The 24196-nt window shown below is 45.7% G+C and overlaps 1 protein-coding gene across 2 annotated transcripts in view; it reads right to left on the bottom strand.

Moving 5' to 3' along the window:
* VIPR1 (vasoactive intestinal peptide receptor 1) overlaps positions 1–23804 on the bottom strand; it is a 236336-nt gene extending 212532 nt beyond the window's left edge. For both annotated transcript variants that reach the window (XM_073582198.1, XM_073582197.1), the window contains exon 1: positions 23541–23804. In XM_073582198.1, the coding sequence (XP_073438299.1) occupies positions 23541–23618 (78 nt within the window). In that variant the 5' untranslated portion in view covers positions 23619–23804. The remainder of the gene's footprint in view (positions 1–23540) is intronic.
* Between the last annotated feature and the right edge of the window lie 392 nt (positions 23805–24196).

The raw sequence follows: 24196 nt of genomic DNA on the forward strand, positions 1-24196 counted from the left end.
GGTCACAGCTAGGACAGGTCACAACGGCAGAGAATACAAGGGAAAGTGTTCACTGCCCTCAGTCTAGGTCCCGGGGCTCAGGTCACCTGAAATACTCTGTGCTGCTGAGGACATTACTCCTTCCATTACATTCACAGATCCAGATATCCCCATTTGAGGGTCTCCTGACCCGAACCCCCCAGCCTTACATGTGCCTCTGACCCGTACACGGATGGATGATTGTAGCTCCTCTCATGGCTGGATCCTCTCCTGAAATACTCTGTGCTGCTGTACAGATCTTGCTCTGTATACAGTGACTGTCGGTGACTTCGCCTCTCCTGAAATACTCTGCGCTGCCGTGACGCCATTCTCTGAACACAGAATGATCCGAAATGACACGCAAAGAGCAATAAGCCGAAAAACAAATAGAAAATCACTGCAAAGATGAAACAAAAACCATAAAGTGTAAAAGGTCAAAGTATCAGATACAGAACATTGTACACTGGAGAGAAGGGGCGGTGTAGAGGCTGCACCCTGGGAACTACAACTCCCAGCATAGCCTGCAGAGAATGGTGGATGGAGATTAACAGATGGAGAGACGCATGTATGATCTCAGTGCATTATACACGGTCCTATATATACCTGAAGATAACACGTCCGATCACCACGTCCATGCCACATGACAAACCCAGCTCAAAACAAGCCCAGCAGTGAAGAATGTGACCTACTCAGCTCTGCTGCATCCAGAAATCTCAGCTTTAGAGCATCTGACCAGCTCGGCTCCGCTGCGTCCGACCAGCTCGGCTCCGCTGCGTCCGACCAGCTCGGCTCCGCTGCGTCCGACCAGCTCGGCTCCGCTGCGTCCGACCAGCTCGGCTCCGCTGCGTCCGACCAGCTCGGCTCCGCTGCGTCCGACCAGCTCGGCTCCGCTGCGTCCGATCAGCTCGGCTCCGCTGCGTCCGACCAGCTCGGCTCCGCTGCGTCCGACCAGCTCGGCTCTGCTGTGCCTAACCAGCTTGGCTCTGCTGCATCTGACCAGCTTGGCTCTGCTGCATATGACAAGCTCAGCCCTGCTGCATATGACCAGTTCGGCTCTGCTGCATCTAACCAGCTCGGCTCTGCTGCATCTGACCAGCTCGGCTCTGCTATGCCTTCACCAAGCTCAACCAACCCAGCTCTGCTACATCTGTACATACGCCCGGCTGTCCTGGTGATCGGCTGGACAAATATTGGCTGTGATCCGCGTCTATCCGAGGAGTGATCATATTGATGCTGAGATCAGTAGGGATTCTCTGCGCCGTGAGCACGGTGAACAGCGCGGAGATTACAGAGACGGAGCAATTAGAAAGGAGGGAGAAAACAAACAGCGTTCAGCCCTTCAGGAAAATTCCAGTAGTCCGGCATTGGCTCATCAGATATTCCAGATTATGGGACGCACAAAACTTTAACATTGGCGGAAAAAAAAAATTCTGTTTAAAAAACTAAATCATAAATCAGCCGCAAATATCTGAGAAAAAAAAACAGACGCAGAAGATAAGAGCAACGAAGAGGAAGAATTAGGAGCAAAGCAAGAAAAAATTCTGCCTCAAAAGAGGAAAAAGTCTACAAAACCAGGAACAATAATGGGATCGTAGGGATCGGCCGCACTGCAGCGTCGTGTCTTTGTAGCGACCTCAGTCTGAATTTCCTCGCCCAGAACCGTCCGTGTCGGATGCGATTGTTTTTCAGCAGCTGTCTGCATTAGTTGTGGTCGCGCTGCTGCTTCGCTCCCCGCCATCTGCCCTCGCGCTGCCTCCTGATGCCACCCGCAGCCCTGATGTCACCCATGAAATGTCATTTACACCGGTGGTTTTATGCCGCCATGTAGTTTACAAACCTTCACACTCCGTTCTTTTCCTGTGTTATGAGGCGAAATGACTCTAAAGTGACCCAGACCCAGATGGAAACTTGTTCTTATTACTGAGGCCAAGAATGGGCTTGAAAAGGTGACACAGACAAATAATACAGCCAGATAGGGCCCATAAATAATACTGCACTGGCTCCTTAAGTCACACCATACAGCTACCCAATAATACTGCCGTACGCTGCCCCTGTACTATCATTACTGACCCAACACAACCACAATACATTGCTGTAAAACACTGTCATATAATGCCACTCTACTACCATACTGCCCCAACAGACACATCATACAGTGTGGTAAGAATACCGCCATACGCTGCCTCTGTACTACCATTACATACTGACCCAAGCTTGAGAAAGGACACTTCATGTTGGAAACACGTAGCCACTTACCATGTTACATCATGTCTGTCATCATCTTTCTTTTTAATTTTGGTAAATAAAATTGAAATTTTATAAGAAGCTGGAGCAACACCTATTTTTTTGATTACTGCACGTGAGACTACACGGGTTCTGCGCTTCTACACGCTGCATGCTGCTACAGGTGAGCTGGTAATTTTTTTATCCTTTTTGTAACAGTACTCACATAACGGTGTCAGACACAGTACTTACATAACAGTGTCAGACACAGTACTCACATAACAGTGTCAGACACAGTACTTACATAACAGTGTCAGACACAGTACTCACATAACAGTGTCAGACACAGTACTCACATAACAGTGTAAGACACAGTACTCACATAACAGTGTCAGACACAGTACTTACATAACAGTGTCAGACACAGTACTCACATAAGTGTCAGACAATGTCAGACACAGTACTCACATAACAGTGTCAGACACAGTACTCACATAACAGTGTCAGACACAGTACTCACATAACAGTGTCAGACAATGTCAGACACAGTACTCACATAACAGTGTCAGACACAGTACTCACATAACAGTGTCAGACAATGTCAGTCACAGTACTCACATAACAGTGTCAGACACAGTACTCACATAACAGTGTCAGTCACAGTACTCACATAACAGTGTCAGTCACAGTACTCACATAACAGTGTCAGACACAGTACTCACATAACAGTGTCAGTCACAGTACTCACATAACAGTGTCAGTCACAGTACTCACATAACAGTGTCAGACAATGTCAGACACAGTACTCACATAACAGTGTCAGTCACAGTACTCACATAACAGTGTCAGACACAGTACTCACATAACAGTGTCAGTCACAGTACTCACATAACAGTGTCAGTCACAGTACTCACATAACAGTGTCAGTCACAGTACTCACATAACAGTGTCAGTCACAGTACTCACATAACAGTGTCAGTCACAGTACTCACATAACAGTGTCAGACACAGTACTCACATAACAGTGTCAGACAGTGTCAGACACAGTACTCACCTAACAGTGTCAGTCACAGTACTCACCTAACAGTGTCAGACAGTGTCAGTCACAGTACTCACCTAACAGTGTCAGTCACAGTACTCACCTAACAGTGTCAGTCACAGTACTCACCTAACAGTGTCAGTCACAGTACTCACCTAACAGTGTCAGTCACAATACTCACCTAACAGTGTCAGTCACAGTACTCACCTAACAGTGTCAGTCACAGTACTCACCTAACAGTGTCAGTCACAGTACTCACATAACAGTGTCAGTCACAGTACTCACATAACAGTGTCAGACAATGTCAGACACAGTACTCACATAACAGTGTCAGACACAGTACTCACATAACAGTGTCAGACAATGTCAGACACAGTACTCACATAACAGTGTCAGACACAGTACTCACATAACAGTGTCAGACACAGTACTCACATAACAGTGTCAGACACAGTACTCACATAACAGTGTCAGACACAGTACTCACATAACAGTGTCAGACACAGTACTCACATAACAGTGTCAGACACAGTACTCACATAACAGTGTCAGTCACAGTACTCACATAACAGTGTCAGACAATGTCAGACACAGTACTCACATAACAGTGTCAGACACAGTACTCACATAACAGTGTCAGACACAGTACTCACATAACAGTGTCAGTCACAGTACTCACATAACAGTGTCAGTCACAGTACTCACATAACAGTGTCAGTCACAGTACTCACATAACAGTGTCAGTCACAGTACTCACATAACAGTGTCAGTCACAGTACTCACATAACAGTGTCAGTCACAGTACGCACATAACAGTGTCAGACAATGTCAGACACAGTACTCACATAACAGTGTCAGACACAGTACTCACATAACAGTGTCAGACAATGTCAGTCACAGTACTCACATAACAGTGTCAGTCACAGTACTCACATAACAGTGTCAGTCACAGTACTCACATAACAGTGTCAGACAATGTCAGACACAGTACTCACATAACAGTGTCAGACACAGTACTCACATGACAGTGTCAGACACAGTACTCACATGACAGTGTCAGACACAGTACTCACATGACAGTGTCAGACACAGTACTCACATGACAGTGTCAGACACAGTACTCACATGACAGTGTCAGACACAGTACTCACATGACAGTGTCAGTCACAGTACTCACATGACAGTGTCAGTCACAGTACTCACATAACAGTGTCAGTCACAGTACTCACATGACAGTGTCAGACACAGTACTCACCTAACAGTGTCAGACACAGTACTCACCTAACAGTGTCAGACACAGTACTCACCTAACAGTGTCAGACACAGTACTCACCTAACAGTGTCAGTCACAGTACTCACATAACAGTGTCAGTCACAGTACTCACATAACAGTGTCAGTCACAGTACTCACATAACAGTGTCAGACACAGTACTCACATAACAGTGTCAGACAATGTCAAACACAGTACTCACATGACAGTGTCAGACACAGTACTCACATGACAGTGTCAGACACAGTACTCACATGACAGTGTCAGACACAGTACTCACATGACAGTGTCAGACACAGTACTCACATGACAGTGTCAGACACAGTACTCACATGACAGTGTCAGACACAGTACTCACATGACAGTGTCAGACACAGTACTCGCATAACAGTGTCAGTCACAGTACTCGCATAACAGTGTCAGTCACAGTACTCGCATAACAGTGTCAGTCACAGAACTCACATAACAGTGTCAGTCACAGTACTCACATAACAGTGTCAGTCACAGTACTCACATAACAGTGTCAGTCACAGTACTCACATAACAGTGTCAGACAATGTCAGACACAGTACTCACATAACAGTGTCAGACACAGTACTCACATGACAGTGTCAGACACAGTACTCACATGACAGTGTCAGACACAGTACTCACATGACAGTGTCAGACACAGTACTCACATGACAGTGTCAGACACAGTACTCACATGACAGTGTCAGTCACAGTACTCACATAACAGTGTCAGTCACAGTACTCGCATAACAGTGTCAGTCACAGAACTCACATAACAGTGTCAGTCACAGTACTCACATGACAGTGTCAGACAGTGTCAGTCACAGTACTCACATAACAGTGTCAGTCACAGTACTCACATAACAGTGTCAGTCACAGTACTCACATAACAGTGTCAGACACAGTACTCACATAACAGTGTCAGACACAGTACTCACATAACAGTGTCAGACACAGTACTCACATAACAGTGTCAGACACAGTACTCACATAACAGTGTCAGTCAGTCACAGTACTCACACATAACAGTGTCAGACAGTGTCAGTCACAGTACTCACATAACAGTGTCAGTCACAGTACTCTCATAACAGTGTCAGTCACAGTACTCTCATAACAGTGTCAGACACAGTACTCACATAACAGTGTCAGACACAGTACTCACATAACAGTGTCAGACACAGTACTCACATAACAGTGCCAGTCAGACAGTATCAGCCATAGTACTCACCAAACAGTGTCAGTCACATTACAGTACTCTGCAAATAGAATTAGATTTGAGAAGATAACATAAATCAGTACACTAAATAAAAAGTAAATGATACACAGCTCATCAGAAGGTATTATATATGAAAAGCTTAGATACATCGGCTCAGCCATTAGTACCACACATGATAAGAATAAAAAGTATCTTTCTCCAAGTTTTTCATGTTGAACTGGACACAAATAATGTAACAGCGGCTGGACAGCGGAGTAAAACTTTTTTTTTTTTAATTATAAATTCTGCATTTCAATTGCAAAGATATTAGAGATCAAAGTATTTGACACCTAAATAGTTACCGTAATTTCTTTTAAATCCAAGTGGGTGTTATCAGAGAGATTTCACTGGGGGCGTGTACTCCTTCCTGTTTCTGAAGGTGACCAATCAAAAGCAGACAGGAAAACACTGGGGAATGTGCCAAGCCATTATGGGGGGGGGGTGTTCTTCTTTCCCAAGCAGGTTGCTGCCTGCTCATGATTGGTCAGCATCAGAAAGAGGAAGAAGTACACGCCTCCAGTGAAATCTCTCTCATAACGCTCAGTTAGACATAAAAAAAATTAACTGATTAGGTGCCAAATACTTTGATCATTAATATTTCTGCTATTGTATTCTGCTATGCAGCCACTATTACATCAAGTGTCCAGTCAAACAAGAAAAATTTCGTTAAAGGTCATAGACTTTTATGACAGTATAAAATATAATTGGTTTAGATACAGCAGCTCAGCAGAAAGTATCACACATGACCGGATTAGATCCATCCAGTGTCTGTGACACTATTGATGTACACTGACTGACTCACTGTCGTCTCGCCGTGATCCACCCATCAAACATCTTGCGCTTGTCTTGGTCCAGAAGCCGTGTAATTCACAGTCATCCATTCCTCCGGCAGACACAATGTAATTACATCGCCCCCTCTGTTCATTTTTCTGCACATCATCCTGGGCCTCCTGCATTACCTTGATAAATTATCTTTGTGAACTCTGCAGAGCTTATTTCTGAGCCGACCGCAGGCAGCAAAAGACCTTTACTTCATGTCTGGGATGCACCAGCGACAGCTCCAGACCGGAAAGTGCTGGATTATCAGATGTCAGTAGCAAAGAAGAACATCACTAAAATCTCCGATATCACTTATGATTAGATTAGCATTACTGATCCTGAGTTACCTCCTGTATTATACTCCAGAGCTGCACTCACTATTCTGCTGGTGCACGCACTGTGTACATACATTACATTACTGATCCTGAGTTACATCCTGTATTATACTCCAGAGCTGCACTCACTATTCTGCTGGTGCACGCACTGTGTACATACATTACATTACTGATCCTGAGTTACCTCCTGTATTATACCCCAGAGCTGCACTCACTATTCTGCTGGTGCACGCACTGTGTACATACATTACATTACTGATCCTGAGTTACCTCCTGTATTATACCCCAGAGCTGCACTCACTATTCTGCTGGTGCACGCACTGTGTACATACATTACATTACTGATCCTGAGTTACCTCCTGTATTATACCCCAGAGCTGCACTCACTATTCTGCTGGTGCACGCACTGTGTACATACATTACATTACTGATCCTGAGTTACATCCTGTATTATACTCCAGAGCTGCACTCTCTATTCTGCTGGTGCAGTCACTGAGTTGCACCATCTAAGCACTGACTTCTGTGGTATGTGGCAGGTTTATCTTGTTTATCTTTGCAGTCTGAGCTCTGCTGCGCCTGCGTCTGACATACTCTGCTCTGTGAACACCGGAGACAGAATTTGATTTCCTGGTGAATCTTCAGATTCTACTGAGTCACAAACACGACTCCTTCAGCCGAGTCTCACGGATCTTCTCACGATGTCTGATCCTGCAAAGCGCCTCCGTTGCTAGTGAGATATCTGCCTGCGACAATCAAGGCCCACTGACAATAAACACACATAGGCATGCTCACTACATACATGGATGCACACATAGGCATGCTCACTACATACATGGATGCACACATAGGCATGCTCACTACATACGTGGATGCACACATAGGCATGCTCACTACATACATTGATGCACACATAGGCATGCTCACTACATACATGGATGCACACATAGGCGTGCTCACTACATACATGGATGTTGTGAATTCCCTTGCTTAGGCTGTGTGCACACGCTGCGGATTTAGGCGCGGATTTTGTAAAATCCGCAGGTAAATCTGCAGGTCAAAAGACCTGCGGTTTTACCTGCGGATTGGCCTGCAGTTTTGCATCTCCTCAATGGAGGAGATGGCAAACCGCAGCGGAATCCGCAGAAAGAATTGACATATCAATTCTTTCTGCGGATTGAAAACCGCAGATAATCCGCGCGGAAAATTCCGCACCGTCTGCATTGCGGTTTTTGATTCCTATAGGGAATCATGGTACTGTACACCGCAGCAAAAACTGCTGTGGGTCCGCAGCGGCCAAAACCGCTGCGGAACCGCAGCAAAATCTGCAGCGTGTGCACACAGCCTTAGATTTCTGAGCTGCAGCTCCCTCTGGTGGTTACTGGGAGTAATGGAGCTGGCCAGTCTGATGGAAGTTTGCCACCTGACGAGGATGATTGGGAATATGGGATTGCTGGCTGGAAGCATATAAGTGAGCAGGCTTCCCTTGGTGGTTGCTGGTGATTTCCTACTTGTGCATTTTGAGCTCTTCAGTCTCCTGCCTGATCTGCATGGTTCAGTTAAGTGATTATTTTGCTAATCCTTTGCATCTAATCTGGTTGTGCCTTTTTCTGCTTTGTTGCGAGGGTTCAGAGTACTCCCTGCTGGGGTAGCGCTGGGCCCCGCTCCATATGTTTTAGTTTGTGCTAGTTTGTTCAGTCCCCTGTTATATTTTTATTTTTTCTTCGCTTCCAGTTCACACCAGAGTGCTGATGTAGTGGGGGAGAGGTTGTGTGGCCTCAGGTTTTTTGTATATCAGATGTGTTGGATTTTTTAGGGTTTTTGCATGATTGCAGACAGTATGTTTTCTGTCCTGTCCTACCTAGACAGCTTGGGCCCCACTGTTTGCTCAGTCTGTTCTCTGCCTGTGTTTGGTTCTCATCTGGTCTCACCGACAATATATGCTTGGGGGATATCTATTCCTTTGGGGACCTGCTCCCGGGCAGTTTAGATTTCACCTTTCTGGCTTTAGGCTTAATTAACTCTCCGGCTGTGACGAGGCGTCTAGGGCATCGTAGGAACGCTCCACGGCTACTGCTAGTTGTGTTGTTAGGATCAGGGGTCTGCAATCCGCTGAGTTACCAACCTCTCTGGTTTCCTGGTGGCTTAGCCTGTTCCTGCCATCCTCCTCAGTGACCTGTTCATAACACATGGATGCACACATAGGCATGCTCACTAGATACATGGATGCACACATAGGCATGCTCACTAGATACATGGATGCACACATAGGCATGCTCACTAGATACATGGATGCACACATAGGCATGCTCACTAGATACATGGATGCACACATAGGCATGCTCACTAGATACATGGATGCACACATAGGCATGCTCACTACATACATGGATGCACACATAGGCATGCTCACTACATACATGGATGCACACATAGGCATGCTCACTACATACATGGATGCACACATAGGCATGCTCACTACATACATGGATGCACACATAGGCATGCTCCCTACATACATGGATGCACACATAGGCATGCTCCCTACATACATGGATGCACACATAGGCATGCTCCCTACATACATGGATGCACACATAGGCGTGCTCACTATATACATTTGCGTATGAGACCGTTTTTTCTTTTATAATGTAGCACCCCATTAAAATTTCACAGACCGCGTATGGAAGGTCCTGGAAACATTCCGGCGGGCGCTGAGCCACTTTCGCTGCACATAACAATTAATGGGCTCGTTAGGTGGCAGATTTGTGATCTGATAAGAGCGAGAAGCAATTAAATTGCTATTGTGTTATTTATATAAAAGATTGCTGGTACGATACAGGCGGGGAGAGTAATCGGACCCACGGCGCTGAGTATCTCTGATATTCCAGATTTCATAAAGACTCGTAAATTCTTCCCACGGTGCGAGGTTCCCTGCTACACCTTATTGACAATGCAGCTAAAGGTTCCTGTCCCTTTAAATAAGACCACAAAGTAGCAACAGATGGGCCAGATTGTCCAGCAGCCCCCTACTAAAGTGCATTATGTAGATCCGACATAGAGTAAGTTCTCCAGCAACACACTCACCACATTGGGGGACCCACAATAACAAATATTGATCTATGGGGTCCGGCTAAATTTAAAAAAAAAAAACTTTTCTAAAACAGTTTTGCTGGATGAGATTTATTGAACGGCACATCGGTTTCCTACACAAATGCTGGCTGTGACCAGAAGAGTCGTCACAAGGCTTTCCAATGATTCTGAATGGCAAGACGAGGTTTTACGAAATTCCACCACATCGACGGGGGCTTCCTGTGGCCCCACCCCAAGTATATGGCCTTACATCTCCCCCTTATTTCCATTACCCCTAAGTCTTCACCACAGTTCTGGCATTGCATTCATGAACCAGGAAGATCAGGATGAACAATGTTGGAGGCCCCGGCCAGAGCGCATGGAGGGCTACAATATAAGGGGCACGATTCATCCACCGACGCTGGAGCATGCTGACTGCAGAATATCCCGCCGATGTCACCCCAACAATCCGCTTTATTCTGTGGGGCGCGCTGACGGGAAGCCTCTGTTCACACAGGTTTTTGATGAGTTTTTTGGAGCAGGTCCTCTCTGAAATCCTCATCTAAGGAGACGTGCACTTTTAGTTTTTGGTACAGAATCAAAGCTGAAATTTTCCAGATCTTAAAACTCCTCGAAAACTTGGAGGTTCTGCTCCAAACACTCAGCAAAAAAAAAACCCCTGTGTGCACAGTCGCTTAAGATCACGCCACAAACTGCGGGAAAACTCTTCCTAGTCGTTTCCATGGGAAATCCGCTTTGGGTTTTTTGAGCTTCTCCAAACTTGAAGCCGATGAAAAACTTCAGGAAAAAAAACTCTTCAGAAATTTCTCCAGCAAAAGAACAGTCTCCTTTAAAAAATGCCCCCAAAAATAAAGTGAGAGATTCCGTAAGCCGTTTGTATTTGATAAATTCATGATTATGAGCGCCACAGAAAAACTCAAGAGTTCAATTTCCGCACAGCGCCTCCGCAGGAGAAATGGAGTATTACACGTCTCTCAATAAAAGAATATTTTTCAATTATTTTCTAAACTAGACACCCCCTAATGTTACCGAGTCAGGTCTTACATACTATATTGCAATATTCTCTATTCACATCCAGAGCTGCCCTTTTTTTTTTTTTTTTTTTTCCGAATGTATTCAGTAATGCAAAGCGACCCCTGCTGATTCATTGTCTGCATTTCTATATCTGTTGTGGGAAGGATAGAACCTGCCTGTCCGAGCTGCAGACAGAAGTATTGCTTGCAGATCCTTACTGGCAGCTATCACGATGGTGAATACAGCTTTGGATGTGACTAGAGTATTAAGACGTGACTTGCACTATACACTGCAGGGCTCAGAGGAGAAGCAGCTGAAGAGCATTGTGTCTATTGTTTTGCACCAAAAATCAGCAAGATAAAGCAGAAATAAAAGAGAAGTAGCCGACACATTGTATCTTCTCACATGGACACTTAGGCCGTGTTCACACGTTGCATTTTTGCCGCTTTTTTATGCAAAATTTTAAGCTGCGTTTTACAGCACCAGCAAAGGCTGCGAGACTGCAGAAATCTAATGGTTTTATTTTTCTGACTGATTTGCCGCGTTTTAGCAAACTGCAATATGTCACTCCTTCCAGCGGTTTTTCATCCATAGGAAATAATGGGTCCAGTGCACAAAAACGCAGCGACACATGCAGCTGTCAGTTTTTGCTGCGTTTTTGGTGCAAAAACCTTAAGGAAGTTGCATCATGACTTTTTGTGGGGCACTAAACTTTATCAGCATGCAAAAAGAGACTACAACAAAAACGCAGCAAAACTTTTTTTTTTTTTCTTTGCAGCATCTTGGAGCAGGGGGAAAAAAACACGCAGCAAAAACGCAACATGTGAACATGGCCTAAACCCGAGCAGTGTGAGAAGACTGGCCCAGCAGGCACAGCTATAAAAGCTACATCACGACGCCCTGCCCATCACTATAAATACAGACTGAAACGCGTCCAAATTCCTTCCGGCGTTTGCTGCAATAGACCGCCAGAGGAATGGAACGGGCGAAGGACATGTCACGTGGACTGTACAGATCGTCAGGAATGACCGGCCAATCATTTTATGAAGAACTCTATGTGAACTGAAATGCGTCGGACTCAATCACAACTTTAATAAAGGACTTTGTTTTGTCCGTTGCCGCCTGATGAGCCGTCCGGAAACTCCTCTCAGCTGCCAGTCTGGAGACTGAGCCGTGACTAATGGCCGAAATGTGTTGGAATTCCTTTATTTTTGCATTTGTAAAGGAGGACTCCAGCCCAGTGGAGTACGGCCACTGCAATGGTAGGAAGCCTGGAGTACACAGCCCCGACCGGCCAATCAAGTGATGCAAATCTCTGAACCGATCTACCGCGTTGGTGCAGACCAAAATGCGTTGAAATTTCTCCCGTAGGCTTTGCCCATATCCAGACCTGTAAGGCCGAGGCGGTCACCTAGGTCTATGACTGCACCATTAGGACACCAACGTCATGACGGGCACGGACTGAAATGCGCTGGCGTTCCTTCACATGTGTAATGTTTAGGACTTTGACCGAGCTCAGGTTGTAGGACAAAGGTCCTTCCTTCATACTGTGGAGCATGATGTCCATCACGTCATGAAGAAGGACTCAGGACAGGGACCGACCGAAATGCGACAGCACTCCCTGGTGTGTATTGTAATAAGGCCCTAGAGATGTCCTCACCTCTTATCTCACATATCATGGAGGAGATCGGGAGCTCGTGAGGCAGAAAGCAGCTAATTAATATTGGAGTAGGAGGCACCGGACACCTAGTCCTGTAGGGATAATCTCCTGCTAATAAAACACTGATCATATTGAAACAGCCACACACAGATTAACATGTGAAACATCGCTGGAATCAGGCTCTCAGCCCCTACATCATGCTGTTCTCAGACTCCAAAGCAAAAACCTGCAGATGGATTCCTTTTATTGGTCAAGTGTGCAGCATGTGTCCTATAGGTCATTGGTGCAGGTGTCCTGGCTATGCACCTATGTGCTCCTTGGGGTGAGGGTGCCGGTGGCACACGTGCACCTTAGGTCCAGTGCGTAAGCAGCATGTATCCAGTGCAGAACTGGTACAAGTCATGTCCAGTGTATGATGGGGGAATGGGTGCAGCACGCCTGTGCAATGTTGTGCATGGTGCTGGCAGACACTTTTGCATTGGGGCTGTTCTCTTAAGAAGACTGTCATCCAGTGTAAAGAACAGCTCCATAAAGTATCCCCATCTCTAATGGTCTAAGCTCCCCTATAAATGGGCTGAAGGTCCATGATATACAGAGATGGAACTCCCTATTCGTATCAATCTGTCTTCAGGATGCTCCTGAGCTCCCCCTAGTGGTGTGTACAGGAGCTAAACTTTTATGACTGACTCTTATCCACTATACAGAATAAAGACCCATTCAGCAGCTTTTCCACACACACTAGACTCTACTCGCTCTCCTGGAAATCCTCTCCTTGGTGGCCTTCTGCCTGTCCTAGGAGCATCCGATGTGAGCATCCATAGCTGCAGTGTAAAGCATGATGGACAGCCAATGCTCAGGCTACTGACTATTAGATTTCATTGCCATCCCGTTCATCCGCCGCTCTATCCTATGAGCTGAATATAGGTCATGAGCTGCGGGAGGCGCCGTACATTAAAGCTATATTTATATTTTTTTTTACTTTAGGAAGAGCTAAAATATTTTTATTTCTGAGAAGTCGAGATGATCGTGCTGTGCGCAAACCGCGTGGCGTAATTAGGATCGCGCCATGAGCGCTCATTATAAATGCAAGCGACACAGAAGAACGGGGGGACCTGAAAATCATAAATATCACCAAGGGGATTCCAGGAAAACTGGGAAAAGATCAATCCAAAAAAATGTCACCCCGAAACCTAAATGTAATATATAGAGGAAGTAATGATATGGCGGCATTACCGCCGCGCCATAACTAAACTCTACCACAAACAGCTGCACATAAAAGAGAAGAATCAGGATTGTTACAATGTAACAGGAGAAAGTAGGAGGAATATTCACTGCAGACACAGCCTTATACTGGGGGATAAGTGCTCGCTAATGTGAGGACTGTCACACGCTCCACCGCCAGCCGAGGCCTCAGCAAATATTCTGTGAGGTCGACTACAGATAATGGAAGCGCAGAAGAGCGACAGGAACCGGACGGAAAAAGAGCCACGTGTACAACAATCACCATAATGTAAAGGAATCCGGCTAAAAATAAGCTGTTTATACAAAGAGAGAGATGAAAGGGGAGCGGAGGATTGTGGGAAGGGAAGAATAAATAATACCGCAACCCGGAGAACGCGTACCATAATAATAGTAATAATATTTACTGCAGTGCATCATATATCCACCAAAACATTATACACAGGAGCAGTATTATAGTAGTTATATTCTTGTACATAGGGGGCAGTATTATAGTAGTTATATTCTTGTACATAGGGGCAGTATTATAGTAGTTATATTCTTGTACATAGGAGCAGTATTATAGTAGTTATATTCTTGTACATAGGGGGCAGTATTATAGTAGTTATATTCTTGTACATAGGGGCAGTATTATAGTAGTTATATTCTTGTACATAGGAGCAGTATTATAGTAGTTATATTCTTGTACATAGGAGCAGTATTATAGTAGTTATATACTTGTACATAGGGGCAGTATTATAGTAGTTATATTCTTGTACATAGGGGGCAGTATTATAGTAGTTATATTCTTGTACATAGGAGCAGTATTATAGTAGTTTTATACTTGTACATAGGGAGCAGTATTATAGTAGTTATATTCTTGTATATAGGGGCAGTATTATAGTAGTTATATTCTTGTATATAGGGGCAGTATTACAGTAGTTATATTCTTGTACATAGGGGGCAGTATTACAGTAGTTATATTCTTGTACATAGGGAGCAGTATAATAGTAGTTATATTCTTGTACATAGTGGGCAGTATTATAGTAGTTATATTCTTGTACATAGGGGGCAGTATTATAGTAGTTATATTCTTGTACATAGGGGCAGTATTATAATAGTTATATTCTTGTACATAGGAGCAGTATTATAGTAGTTATATTCTTGTACATAGGAGCAGTATTATAGTAGTTATATTCTTGTACATAGGAGCAGTATTATAGTAGTTATATTCTTGTACATAGGAGCAGTATTATAGTAGTTATATTCTTGTACATAGGGGGCAGTATTATAGTAGTTATATTCTTGTACATAGGGGGCAGTATTATAGTAGTTATATTCTTGTACATAGGGGCAGTATTATAGTAGTTATATTCTTGTACATAGGGGCAGTATTATAATAGTTATATTCTTGTACATAGGGGCAGTATTATAGTAGTTATATTCTTGTACATAGGAGCAGTATTATAGTAGTTATATTCTTGTACATAGGGGGCAGTATTATAGTAGTTATATTCTTGTACATAGGGGCAGTATTATAGTAGTTATATTCTTGTACATAGGGGGCAGTATTATAGTAGTTACTGTATAGTCTTGTATATAGAGGCAGTATTATAGTAGTTATATTCCTTTCATTCTTACAGCACATTTTGTATTTAAAGGAAAATGCTCTCTAAATGTTCCCAGGTTTTTTTCTTTGTGCACTCTATCACCATCCAGAGGCCGGTTTGAATACTACCTGAGGGTAAGTGGCTGTACAGTCACATATGGCTCCAGAGATCACACGCTGCAGATATTGTAGGACAGTATTATCATCCTTTCACCCGCTGTGTATAATATGATGGGGACAGTTTTGTACGTGAGGTAAATCATAGGGTCTCCCAGTATGGGGCTGAGCGGGAACATCTCCGTGCTTGTGAGGACCATCTTGTTATTGCAGGTGGGCACTTGGCTGGCGGGAGACATTAGAGGTTTGGGATACGACAGGCAGCCATCTTCCGCTTGGACAAGTTATAGGCCTTTCAGGAGAATGAGGGGTAAAGGTTCTATATGAAAAATTAAGAAAGAACATCCAAAAAGTTCTAAATTCAGGATATTAATAAGGGAAATAAATGTGGAGAAATATACACGATGCCTCTTATCTAATCCCACAATGGAGGGCTGGGATGAGAGCGATCTGGGCCCCAGGCCTTTACAAATCGAACCATTTTCTAACCGTTTTGTCTCGGCCATTCTAACCAGAATACACTGAGGATGGAATGATAGAAATGTCACCAGATTCTGCCAGAACACCCAATGGTAACTTTACTGTTTAATTTACCAGAGGGAAGAAAAACATAAAACATAACATCCAGCAACTGTAAATATTTATTCTCACACCGACACACTGTAACAAACCAAAGGGCCACACAATGTGATGTCACTAAGACCTCTTTCACACATCAGTTTTTTAGAATCAGTCGGAATCCGTCAAAGTGCGCCAAAAACGGATCCTGCGCCGACTGTAAAAAACTGATGCACCGGATCCGTCAAAGCAGCAGTTGTAGGAATTTTAAAGGAAGAGAATTCGTTCGAGAGAGAGAGAGAATTTTAGGTGCCAGCTGTAGGGGTTAAATTAAAGGAATAAAAATTGTTCCGGGCATGTTCAGTTTTAAAAACCGGAATACGTTGCTGGATTCCGTCATTTGTCGGACAGCGACGGATCCTGCGCCCATAGGCTCCCATTATAGCCAACGACGGCCGGCCGACGGACAAAGATTTCCCGACGGATCCGTCGTACGACAGATGAAGAGTGCGGCCATCAGTCGCAATCCGTCGCTAATACAAGTCTATGAGAAAAAAAACAGATCCAGCAGCATCAGTCGCGGAATCCGTTTTTTTTTTTTTCAAAAAATGACGGCTTGTGACTGATGGCAAAAAACTGATGTGTAAAACAGGCCTCAGATGTAATTCCCAGTCCATGTGTAGGAAGGGGGTGTCTCAAAGTATCGGCACAGTGGGGTCTACGAGTCCGGGAGAGACACTTATGCTACCGATTGTCTGCAGTGATACAAGAGACGGCCAGGGACTTACAGCAAGGTGTCAGGGACAGGAGGGCAGAAAGATGTAGAACCGGACACAACGGTTGCCTTTCAGTTAAGGGCTGGACTGTACGTCTCGATTACTCAGGCGTTCCTCCTTCTGTTACTAATCAAAGGGGGTTAGAAAAATTAAGTCATCTGCTTTTACAAGCATTGGTGTATGGACCTGGCACCATCAAGTGCACTGTGAGGAGTACATGCACATTTTGCCTTTGGGGTCCTTAATGGGGAGCTAGGGGCATCAACCATTTTGGCCTTCATGCCGCTCTGAAGCGATGTACAGAGGGTTTATCTTCTATTGTGGCGCTGAGCGTCCTTCCCAGAACCACAGGGTCAGGGTTCCCCAACTCCAGTCCTCAAGGCGCACCAACGGGTCATGTTTTCAGGATTTCCTTTGTATTGCTCACATGATAATTGCTTCACCTGAGCAATACAAAGGGAATCCTGAAAACATGACCCGATGGTGCGCCTTGAGGACTGGAGTTGGGGAACCCTGCACTAGGTATGTCCAGAACTCATCCGTAAGATTGGATCCAGCTGCCATCCGTCGGCGATAAAGTTCTGCACACACAAGGTTTTCTTCTCCTGATTTCAGCTGGATCCGTTATTGTTAGCATTGAAGTCTACAAACAACGGATCCGGTAATTTGCCATCCGTTTACCTTTCATTCATAGAGGATCCGTTTTTTGATTACTGGATCAGCTTCAGATGGAAGAAAACGGACGGTTAATTCACGGGTCCATAGACCTCATCGTTAAAAAAAAAACAAAAAAACGGATCCAGTTGGAATAATTTTTTGTTTTTTTTAATAAACGGACAAAAAAGTTACGTCTGCAGAACTTTTTTTTGCCCACGGATTGCTGCTGGATCCGTTCTAACAGGTGATTCATGGACGTGTGAACAGAGCCTTGGCCGTCATTTTGGGAATCGGTAGGGGATAGTTCACACCTGGAGTACCTGAAGGACCATAATAAACTAATTCTAGGAGGAAACACTCCAGGGTGGAGGGACGACCTCGTCACCACGACCCTCCATGATGGACGGCGGTCACTCCTTCCGCCATGGCCCCAGAGTACGAGCCGAACATTTCTCCAGGTGTCGTAATAACCATTAAATATTACAGTTTACAGCTTGTAAACTCCGGAGCAGCGCTCCACCCTCCGCTCACCTAACGTGTCAGCGGTACCACGGGTCACCTGGATTTAGCTGACACTTCTCCTCCACTTAATTCCTGTTTGACATTAACCTTTTCTTATCTGAGACATCCACTTGAAGGACAACTCCATCCAAAGGAGCTACTGACATGTCGGAATATAAACTGTCCTACATAATGTAAGGAACCCAAAGTCTGAACCCAGCACAAAGCATCCCAGTGGGTATGGAGGGAGAGTTCCCCTTTTCTACCAACTTTCTAATAGCCAAAAACTATTGGTAGCACGGCTTATCTTCAGCAGCAAGCACATTGCTGTGGCATGTGAAAATACACCTTTTTAAAGCTGGAAACCATCAACAAGCAGGCTACTTACAGCTGACAGAACACAGGGTCTGAATCTGCTGTTTCTTTTTTTTTTTTTTTTTTCTTGCCCTGTGCAATTTGGTAACGTTTTGTGCCTAATTCTGCAAAATGGCGCACGTGAGTCATGAACTTCGCGCCAAATCAAAAATAATTTTTTTTCTTTGACCTTTTTTCATCATTTCTTTAGCACAACAATTCGAGTAATCCAATAAAATATCTCAAAGTTTATGCAAAAAAAAAAAAAAAAATAAGATTCAGAAAAATGTAAAAATCACCCAAGAGAGGACTGGAGAACATTTGTGGAAAAGTTCTGCAACTTTTGCAAAAATTGATGAATAAAACGAAAACCTCTGGAGACCCCCAACCTCGAGCGTAATTATGAAAATAAAACAAAAACAACAGGTGAATATATAAAAGAAATGCAAATTAAAAGAATAATAAGACGCAAATGAAAAACAGGCGAAAAACACCAAAAACTCCACAAAAAATAGGCACAAATGTAATAATGAATCAAATCCATTTGTTTAATTCTGGAAATCATCATCTCCCCTGTATCGCAATAACCAATTCTCATGTCATGGTAGCACTGGTGACATCCGAGCATGTTGTTCCACCAGCGGACCCTCCAGTAAGCCCATGAGGACCGTAGGGAAAAGACCACCTGGTTTGGCATTCTGGGAGTTGTAGTCGCACAGGAGCCAGAGAGTCGCAGTTTACAGACGACTTCTGTGGACTATAAATCTTCAGCTCCAGCTGTAGAAACCTATAAAAGTCTTGGCACCCAGGTTTATGAGAGCGACCTTGACTATACTCTCAATGTTAAGTAACTTTTAACATTTGTCTTGAAGTTTTATCTTCTCCCCGTAATAAAAAATCTTCAACTATATAACAGGTAGGGAAAAGTCAGCGACTACTACTTGTCACCACTACACTGGGTGAAGGGACGGACACAGACAGAGGAGACCCCGGGGCAAAAGCAGTATATGGCCCCTGTGCTGTCCAATAACTCATAATGCACATTTACTTTGCAGGTAGAAGGGACCCCCAACCTCTTTGGCCCCTGTGCACACAGGTTGCACCAATTGCTGAGAAGTGTAGTTCTATGGTGATCATTGGGGTGGAAGGTCCTACTAGGGCTCTAGTCCCATAACAAGTATTGCTGGGAGGTGTAGTTCTATGGTGATCATTGGGGTGGAAGGTCCTAGTAGGGCTCTAGTCCCATAACAAGTATTGCTGGGAGGTGTAGTTCTATGGTGATCATTGGGGTGGAAGGTCCTACTAGGGCTCTAGTCCCATAACAAGTATTGCTGGGAGGTGTAGTTCTATGGTGATCATTGGGGTGGAAGGTCCTAGTAGGGCTCTAGTCCCATAACAAGTGTTGCTGGGAGGTGTAGTTCTATGGTGATCATTGGGGTGGAAGGTCCTAGTAGGGCTCTAGTCCCATAACAAGTATTGCTGGGAGGTGTAGTTCTATGGTGATCATTGGGGTGGAAGGTCCTAGTAGGGCTCTAGTCCCATAACAAGTGTTGCTGGGAGGTGTAGTTCTATGGTGATCATTGGGGTGGAAGGTCCTAGTAGGGCTCTAGTCCCATAACAAGTATTGCTGGGAGGTGTAGTTCTATGGTGATCATTGGGGTGGAAGGTCCTAGTAGGGCTCTAGTCCCATAACAAGTATTGCTGGGAGGTGTAGTTCTATGGTGATCATTGGGGTGGAAGGTCCTACTAGGGCTCTAGTCCCATAACAAGTATTGCTGGGAGGTGTAGTTCTATGGTGATCATTGGGGTGGAAGGTCCTAGTAGGGCTCTAGTCCCATAACAAGTGTTGCTGGGAGGTGTAGTTCTATGGTGATCATTGGGGTGGAAGGTCCTAGTAGGGCTCTAGTCCCATAACAAGTATTGCTGGGAGGTGTAGTTCTATGGTGATCATTGGGGTGGAAGGTCCTAGTAGGGCTCTAGTCCCATAACAAGTGTTGCTGGGAGGTGTAGTTCTATGGTGATCATTGGGGTGGAAGGTCCTAGTAGGGCTCTAGTCCCATAACAAGTATTGCTGAGAAGTGTAGTTCTATGGTGATCATTGGGGTGGAAGGTCCTAGTAGGGCTCTAGTCCCATAACAAGTGTTGCTGGGAGGTGTAGTTCTATGGTGATCATTGGGGTGGAAGGTCCTAGTAGGGCTCTAGTCCCATAACAAGTGTTGCTGGGAGGTGTAGTTCTATGGTGATCATTGGGGTGGAAGGTCCTGGTAGGGCTCTAGTCCCATAACAAGTATTGCTGGGAGGTGTAGTTCTATGGTGATCATTGGGGTGGAAGGTCCTGGTAGGGCTCTAGTCCCATAACAAGTATTGCTGGGAGGTGTAGTTCTATGGTGATCATTGGGGTGGAAGGTCCTGGTAGGGCTCTAGTCCCATAACAAGTGTTGCTGGGAGGTGTAGTTCTATGGTGATCATTGGGGTGGAAGGTCCTGGTAGGGCTCTAGTCCCATAACAAGTGTTGCTGGGAGGTGTAGTTCTATGGTGATCATTGGGGTGGAAGGTCCTGGTAGGGCTCTAGTCCCATAACAAGTGTTGCTGGGAGGTGTAGTTCTATGGTGATCATTGGGGTGGAAGGTCCTGGTAGGGCTCTAGTCCCATAACAAGTATTGCTGGGAGGTGTAGTTCTATGGTGATCATTGGGGTGGAAGGTCCTGGTAGGGCTCTAGTCCCATAACAAGTGTTGCTGGGAGGTGTAGTTCTATGGTGATCATTGGGGTGGAAGGTCCTGGTAGGGCTCTAGTCCCATAACAAGTATTGCTGGGAGGTGTAGTTCTATGGTGATCATTGGGGTGGAAGGTCCTAGTAGGGCTCTAGTCCCATAACAAGTATTGCTGGGAGGTGTAGTTCTATGGTGATCATTGGGGTGGAAGGTCCTGGTAGGGCTCTAGTCCCATAACAAGTATTGCTGGGAGGTGTAGTTCTATGGTGATCATTGGGGTGGAAGGTCCTGGTAGGGCTCTACATATTTACTATTGTAGTCTGATTTGGTGACTGCGGCGTTATTGTGTTTTTATGTCCATGATTATGGAGTCATGGCCTCTATCTGCCACAAACAGCGCCACCAGGTCCCCGTAGGTTGTGTGTGGTATTACAGCCTGGCCTGACAAGCTTTGCCTTTTGCTGCGACCTCTCAGGGCAAATAAAATACGCGTCCTAATTAGGATCCAGAAATCTGTGACTAGATCGCGGCTGTCCAGGATCCAGTGACTTCCCCAATGTCAGTATTGATCCAGGGTGGACAAGCCCTTTAAGTGAAGCATTAACCCCTGACCTGCCACTATCGACACCAAGTGTTTGTGCCGCGGCCTCCTTATCTAGCGGGCTCCCTCCATCCCTGCGGCACCGCAGATAAACCGCAGATAAACCGCCAACAGGCTGTACACCGAGCCCGGACCACCCAAAGAAGCCCACCAGACCCTGCAATGCTCCATCCTCCGGTGCCAAAACTGAAATCCTCTGTGCTGCGTCACTGAAGTTCTGGACAGAAACTCATGAATCAGGAGGATCAGGATGAGCATATTTCCAGAGCAGTGATACAATGTAGAGAAAAGTCATTAGTAACAATGCTGCTGAGAAAAGGGAAGAGGAGAGGTGGAAATCCTGGGAAGGGGCCAGGCTGCAATCTATTACCAACCTGCCTGTGCCTGAGGCGGAGGGCAGAGAAGGGGGCAGCGAGGAAGGTGCCAGGCTGCGGGGCCATAGTCACATGGGTGGGCACCCACAGTGGGGGGTAATAATGCCCGAGCACCCAGGGGGCATCTACCTCCACCAACACTACAAGGAGGAAGGTGCCAGGCTGTAATGCCAACACAGACACTGGGCAGCACCAAGAGGAGCGGAGACAAGAAACGCTACACTAAGGCTCTGTTCACACGTTGCGTTTTTCCTGATAAAAATCAGGTTTTCTGTGTTTTTTGCTGCGGTTTTGTTGTCTTTTGTGCTGATAAAGGTTTGTGTCCCCCCAAAAAAGCCTGATTTATTAGATTTTTGCACCACAAACACAGCAAACCCCGATCCCTGCGCCTTTTCCTGCGTTTTTGCTCTCATTGCTTCCTGTGGGTGAAGAATCGCTGAGAGAAGCGACCTTTGCTGGGGCTGGAAAAACGCAGCTGAAACTTTGCATTAAAAAACATTGCAAAAAAAACGCTGAAAAAAACGCAATGTGTGAACATAATGTAACTCTGTAAGTAGCAGAAGGAGCAGGGAAGGTGCCAACACATCTAGCACCAGGAAAACCGCGCGATGTCCGCAGGGATCTCAGCAGATGCCAACACAGGACACCAGGAAACCACCAACAATCACAACCTGCAGCTGACCACATGCACTGGCTGAGCTTTGTAGTTCTTCCCCAGGAGATCCAGAGCAGCCTCCATCCCTGGAGACCTCTGCCGCAGGGAATGTGGGACATGTAGCAGAGCCGACTGTGTCCTGCACCATCTCACAGCGCTGCTATTCTGCCTCTCCTAAAGTGGAATAAACCTCAGCTCTGCTGCATCTTGACAAACTCATCCCAACGTAACATTGACAACCCAGATCCGCTACATCTTAACACACTCGCCTCTGCTACATTGTTCTCTGCAGAGGTCGGGCTCCGCTGTGCCACGTCTGAGAAAACACACAACTATTTTAGCTCTGCTACATCTTCAAAAAGTCAACCCAGTGTAATCCGAACACTCAGCTCTGCTACATATGGACAAACTCATCTGGACACATGTTGAGACCATCCTGCAGCCCTGCTGCAAATAACAAACTCCGCACTGCTACATCTCACACCACAGTTCAGCACTCTACACCGTGACAAACCCCCTGCAAACACGGAGCCCCTCAGCACTGCTACATCTCACGCACCAAACATGGAGACAACCTCAGCTCTGCTACATATCCGCCGGCACGGCACAACTGGGGAGAACAGGAACTTTTCAGATTGCAATGAAGAAGTTCTGCAGCGGCTGCCACTTACAGGGGAAACGAGGCTGAGGAGCAGCAGGAAGGAGCCCGTCATCAGGCAGGAGCCCGTCATCAGGCAGGGGCCCGTCATCAGGCAGGGGCCCCTCTCCAAACTTCTGCCGACTCGATGCGATATGTCCCCAATGTGCAGAGCAGGTGCAATCCTCAGAGAGCCAGAGAGACCTCGCCCAGTGCAGGGAGTGCACGATCCACCGCCGCCGCCGATCACACACTGAGCGGAGCCGCCGCCGCCGATCACACACTGAGCGGCTCCTCTCCTGCCCATCACTCTGCGCGGTCATTAAGAAAGTCACCCCGGGCCAAGAAACCGTCCCCGGGCCGGGAGCAGCCAATCAGCTGCCTGCGAGGGAAGGGCCGGCATCAGAAGGCGGCGCCTGCAGAGAGGAGAGAAGCGGCGGCAGCGTGACAGGGAGGTGGAGATGTCACCACATGGTCAATGCTGCTACCCAGCTCTGCTACATCCGACATATAACAAACCCAGCTCTGCAGCATCTGACTGACAGCCTCAGCTCTGCTACATCCGACATGTAACAAACCCAGCTCTGCAGCCTCTGACAGCCTCAGCTCTGCTACATCCGACATGTAACAAACCCAGCTCTGCAGCACCTGACAAATAACAAACCCAGCTCTGCAGCATCTGACTGACAG

This window comes from Dendrobates tinctorius, unplaced genomic scaffold (assembly GCF_039654945.1).
Source record: "Dendrobates tinctorius isolate UK_male_01 unplaced genomic scaffold, ASM3965494v1 ptg000070l, whole genome shotgun sequence".
NCBI lineage: Eukaryota > Metazoa > Chordata > Amphibia > Anura > Dendrobatidae > Dendrobates > Dendrobates tinctorius.